Here is a 4816-nt window from a genome sequence, read left to right as displayed (position 1 = left end):
AGGAAAAAAAAAAAAGAAAGAAACTACCCTACACACACTCACGTGAGTGGAAAAGAAGGAGGAGGAGGTGCTCCAGGGTCTGGAGCAAAGATTCCCCTGCAGCCAGTCAAGAGTCCTTGCCTGATCAGGCTGCTGGCAGAATTGGCAAGAAGTTGAGACTGGGAACAAGGGAAGGTGTGGTAAGCAGGGAAGGGGAAGGTGTTTTGAGTTTTGTTTAACTGGCAATAAATTAATATCCTCAAGTTCTGCCTATGGCAGTAATTGGGAAGTGGACTCCCAGTCTTTATCTCAACCCATGAGCTTTTTCAACTTATTTTCTCCCAGTCCTGTTGAAGAGGGGAAGCCACAGAGCAGCTTGGTGGGTGTCAGGCAGTCAGCCAAGGTAAACCCACCCAAAACATGAAAAAAAATTTTCCCTTGCATTTCCAACACACATTTTACCGACAGCGTCTCCATAAATATCCTCAAAGCGCTCTTGTAGTCTGATTTATACTGCTCATCTTTAAAAGCATTTATATGAATTGTGACATATGTTTGGGATAAAATACACTATATAAAATAAAAGTGTCCTCAAAATTCAAACATACTTAATGAAAATCCTCTATGAAGGATTTTTTAAGACCCCTCTAAGCCTTTTCAAAGATTTTTTTTTTAAATTAACTAAACATCAAAGTAGTATCACTACTGCACTGCCTACTCCATTTATCACAGCAGGCAAACAGATGCTAAAAAAATCCCATGAATCCAAAAGCAGATTCTTTTCACTCATGCTCATGACAGAGACACTGTCCCTGTGACTTAACTCAGCCACCATTCATGAGATAACAGATCAGACCAGCCCTCAATCCTCTTGAGAATGGCATCGATTACAGATATGGAACCTTGCCATTCTCACAGCTGGAATTTAAACTACTTTAAGGGAAGAGTAGTAACTGAAAAAAACCAAAGCTGGCACACAGATAATAAATTAATTCAAGCCAAGGTGCCAAACAGTCCATCCAAGCAAATGTTCTCTTAATGCACATCACTCTCTGAAAGCATGATGGACTGATTTTAAAGAATCTAAGAATTTGCCTTATTTTTATACTCTGAGAGTAACAAGCTTTTTGATTTAACTCTCATTCTGTCTTCTCAATTTTAAATGGATTAAACATTGAGTTATAATCAACTGAATACACTGAAATGAGGAAAATATTCTTTCTACTTCTGTAGAAGAGACATCTGCTGGCAGATGCTGCTTCTCACTTCAGTAAATTGAGGCTGCAGGTGCTACGCTGGTAACTTGCACCCTGTCAGCAATGCAGTTTTCTTTGAAATATAGGCAGTTTGATTTAGATATACTAAAATTGGTTTTAATAATATCTTTAACACACATGGCCAACTTCAGTATGCTTTGTCATCATTCAAGTTTACTAGTACATAGATTTATTTGCTCTTCTGCCAGTAAAGAATACTAACTAAGATCCATCACTTGAGTTTCATTGAGTAGAAATGGGAAAATTTATGTATTGAGTTGATAAACAGCAATAACACAATATTACAAGACAAGAAAAACCAATAGTTTCTGGCCTCTTGCCCAGTTACATCAAGTAAAAAAATTCAGCAATTCATGACTGCTTAAGGAATGACCAAAAACTTTGGTGAAGAAAATCTCGTTGATACAAAGCAGAATTGAGTAGTCCAGGGAAGGTCAGGGTAAATGAATACTGCAGCTATTTTCGTGGTGACCAACACAGCTGCTGGCAGATGAAAATTTTCAAGGCAGATAAGGCAAAGAAAGTTGTATTTGCAACATTAGAAAAGAACTAGACCAATCTATTTAACACATAAATTTCATACCAGATCATTGTTACATTAGAAGACTCATTATATGTGGCAGCTATATAGCACACAAAGTAGACACTATGTAGTCCCCCTACTTTTCATGCTGTATTTACCAGCACTAGCTTTTCCACACCTTTGTTTTCAATGAAATTAATGTTCTTTGAACTTGAACCTGAAGTATTACCAGTATATGCACATATATATATCTACACGTGTTCAGAGATAGCACGTGTATAGATCATCTGCAAAACACCAACCAAGCATTATTCCTGAATGCCAGATTAGCAAAAGCAGCATTTTTAACTGATAAATTTGTTTCAATTGTTAATGTCTCCACAGAATACACATAACACCTCAAAATATTTTGAATTCACCTTTGACTGTTACTAAAAATATTCTGGTTTTATACAGGCAGGTTACTCTGATCCTGAAACTACCAGCGCATCTGCTCAATTTAACACACTGAGCTCTATTTCAAGAATATATACTTGACTATAATAAATATTGCCATGCATTAGTGCGGTGAAAATTAACAACTAAGTACTTATGAGGCAATAATTACAACTGGGACAGCATTATTCACAGCAAAACTCAGGGCACTTCAGGAGAGTGGTGTTTAAAGTTTATCATCCTTGCCAGATACCAAAAAAAAAGGAGGGGGGTCAGGGGAGAAGCAGATTTCTGGTATGTTATGCAGCAGGGGGAGAATTCTTTACCGGCCATCTCCAGCCCCTGTGGCTTCCTCTGTGTAGTACACAGTGATTTGAACTAAGCACAAATCCTGTCTGAGGTATCATTCAAACCTTTTTTGTTTCAATGATTGCCCTTGTTTTGGAAGTAGAAAGCACCTCTTTACTCCATAACAAAAACTGCTAAAAAAAAAAGAAATCTTGCACTGACTTTTAGTTTTTCAATATAGCTAGCACTAATAAAAGATTATTTTAGTAAGAATCTAGTGCTGCAAGTTATAAGCCACCTTTTTCTGCACAACTTTGACAATACTTGTCAATAGTTTTGTTTCAAACTGACAATACAGAGATCTCTCAGTGCAGTCTCTTCCTTGCCTCAAATTGTGCTATTAAAGACTTCATGAACCACAGCACATAAGCCTAAAGGGAACTTGCTCAGAGACAAGATCAACACAAACCTGACAAATGTTTGTACAGCCTTTTATGAAAAGTTCCAAATTACTGAAATTCCATATCCTAGCCCAAAAACCTACTAAAAATTCCAGGTCTAACCACAACATCATCTTATGATGTTGTGGTTAGACCTGGAAGGCTTCATGATTCTAGCCTGCCATATTGAATACAGAGCTCCACTTTCTAGCTCTTCATCAAGTATTGTTACATCATCATAGCACAACCACCTTCCTTCTCACCTATAATGCTCTTCAGAACTTACCAGTTGTTGCCTGTGCATTTTATTTTGTGCCATCACTGGCCTTCATCTTCACTGAAAAACAGCAACTGTCTCCCTGAAAAGCCTTATGCTTGCCTCATTCCTGACATCATTCAGATGGCAATAAAAAATTTTCTTCAAAGTTCTGACAATTTCTGGAGGCACTGCCTGATTGCAGCTAGACAGAGTATCTGCAGATAGACAACTGAATCAGTACCTTTCTCTAAAACTTCAAATAGTTATTTCATCTTCCAGGTCTATTTGTTTTTTTCTTATCCAACTTTTCTCTATGACACAACCTCTACTGACGGCTATGGACTATCATACATATCACTGCCTGTACAACGTACAACACAGTGTAATTTAATGAAATCTAGATTTCTAGATTTTCTGGCCCTACCACAATACAAATACTGGCAGAAATTTGAGCACCTTCTAAACTTGGGAACTAAGTAACACAGGTCTTTGTTTTTCTTACCGTTTTTGATGTTGGGTAAAACAAGTCGCGTAGGCGAATTTCTGTTTCCGATGCCTTCCTTCTTTTGGTTGATAGTTGTGATGAAATTGCTGAAAGTGGAAAACTGATTTTTGGCTCCTTCCTCCAACCCCTGTAATTAAGACAACAGTATGCTCTAAAGGGCCAACACATTACTGCTAGAGTAATCTTACCAGTGAGGTATTACAGAGAATTCTTAAATAACTTTTATCTTGAAATCAGACTGGTAAAAACTAAATAAGACATAAATAATGATCCTGCAAGTTTGTTTCAAATTGATTCAGGAGAGGTACCATAAAATTCCTTTCCATTACATTAAAAACCTCAAGTATTAATTTGCAGGATATGAAGATATCCTTGGATTACTGTGAGGAAAACACAACACAATGAGAATGCTGTCAATGATATTCTAACTTTCTGTATCCTAATATCTATCTACTTTTATCTTCCTCACTACATCCAGCTCAGTTTAAACACATGAAAGTGTCACATACTCCTTTTTCCAAATAGCCCCAATATATTGAAGTAGTTTAGACAAATTTCCCAAGACTTGAAATGTGGGGCCAAAAATTCTAACCTGTTAAAAAATGTAAATACTGTTTAAATTTTAATAATAATTAAATACTACTAAGTAAAGTAAATAATACTAAATTTACGACTACTGGGTAAAACTCACTAGTGATTCAAAATGGTCAGCATCTCCTGCCACTGAAAAAAGGCTGACCAACAAACGTTTGTTGACAAAGTGCTGAAAGACATCCTGCTTAAGCACCTGTCTGTACATGCTGTCACCAAGGAGCCTGCACAAGTCTCTGCTAAGAAGTGTTGAGCCCTAATGTGTTTCAACAGCAAACAGAAGTGAAATTACACATCAGACTTTCAAAGGATTGTGCCAATTAGTCTGTTTGGCTAATCAGCACCAGGTGCTATTAGATATAGTTATTTACTACAGAATTTGCAAAGCATAGGTGGGGTTCAGAGGCTTGCCCAGATGACAGAAGTCTCACGATGAATATTTTAATTTTCATCTCAGCTCCAAGTCACCAACTGATACCAGGAAAAGGTAGATCAACTCAAAAAAATATACACACTCTT

At 37.1% G+C, this 4816-nt stretch overlaps 1 protein-coding gene across 1 annotated transcript in view; it reads right to left on the bottom strand.

The window, feature by feature from the left end:
• HECTD2 (HECT domain E3 ubiquitin protein ligase 2) overlaps positions 1-3839 on the bottom strand; it is a gene marked incomplete at its 5' end in the record, with an annotated part of 31092 nt that extends 27253 nt beyond the window's left edge. Inside the window, one exon of the mRNA XM_017725858.1 lies at positions 3704-3839. Within this exon, the coding sequence (XP_017581347.1) occupies positions 3704-3839 (136 nt within the window). The remainder of the gene's footprint in view (positions 1-3703) is intronic.
• Between the last annotated feature and the right edge of the window lie 977 nt (positions 3840-4816).

The sequence above is a fragment of the Corvus brachyrhynchos genome, unplaced genomic scaffold (assembly GCF_000691975.1).
Source record: "Corvus brachyrhynchos isolate BGI_N302 unplaced genomic scaffold, ASM69197v1 scaffold61, whole genome shotgun sequence".
Taxonomy (NCBI): Eukaryota; Metazoa; Chordata; class Aves; order Passeriformes; family Corvidae; genus Corvus; species Corvus brachyrhynchos.
The sequence above is the reverse complement of the archived record's forward strand: the minus strand, read 5'-3'. Positions and strand labels throughout refer to the sequence as shown.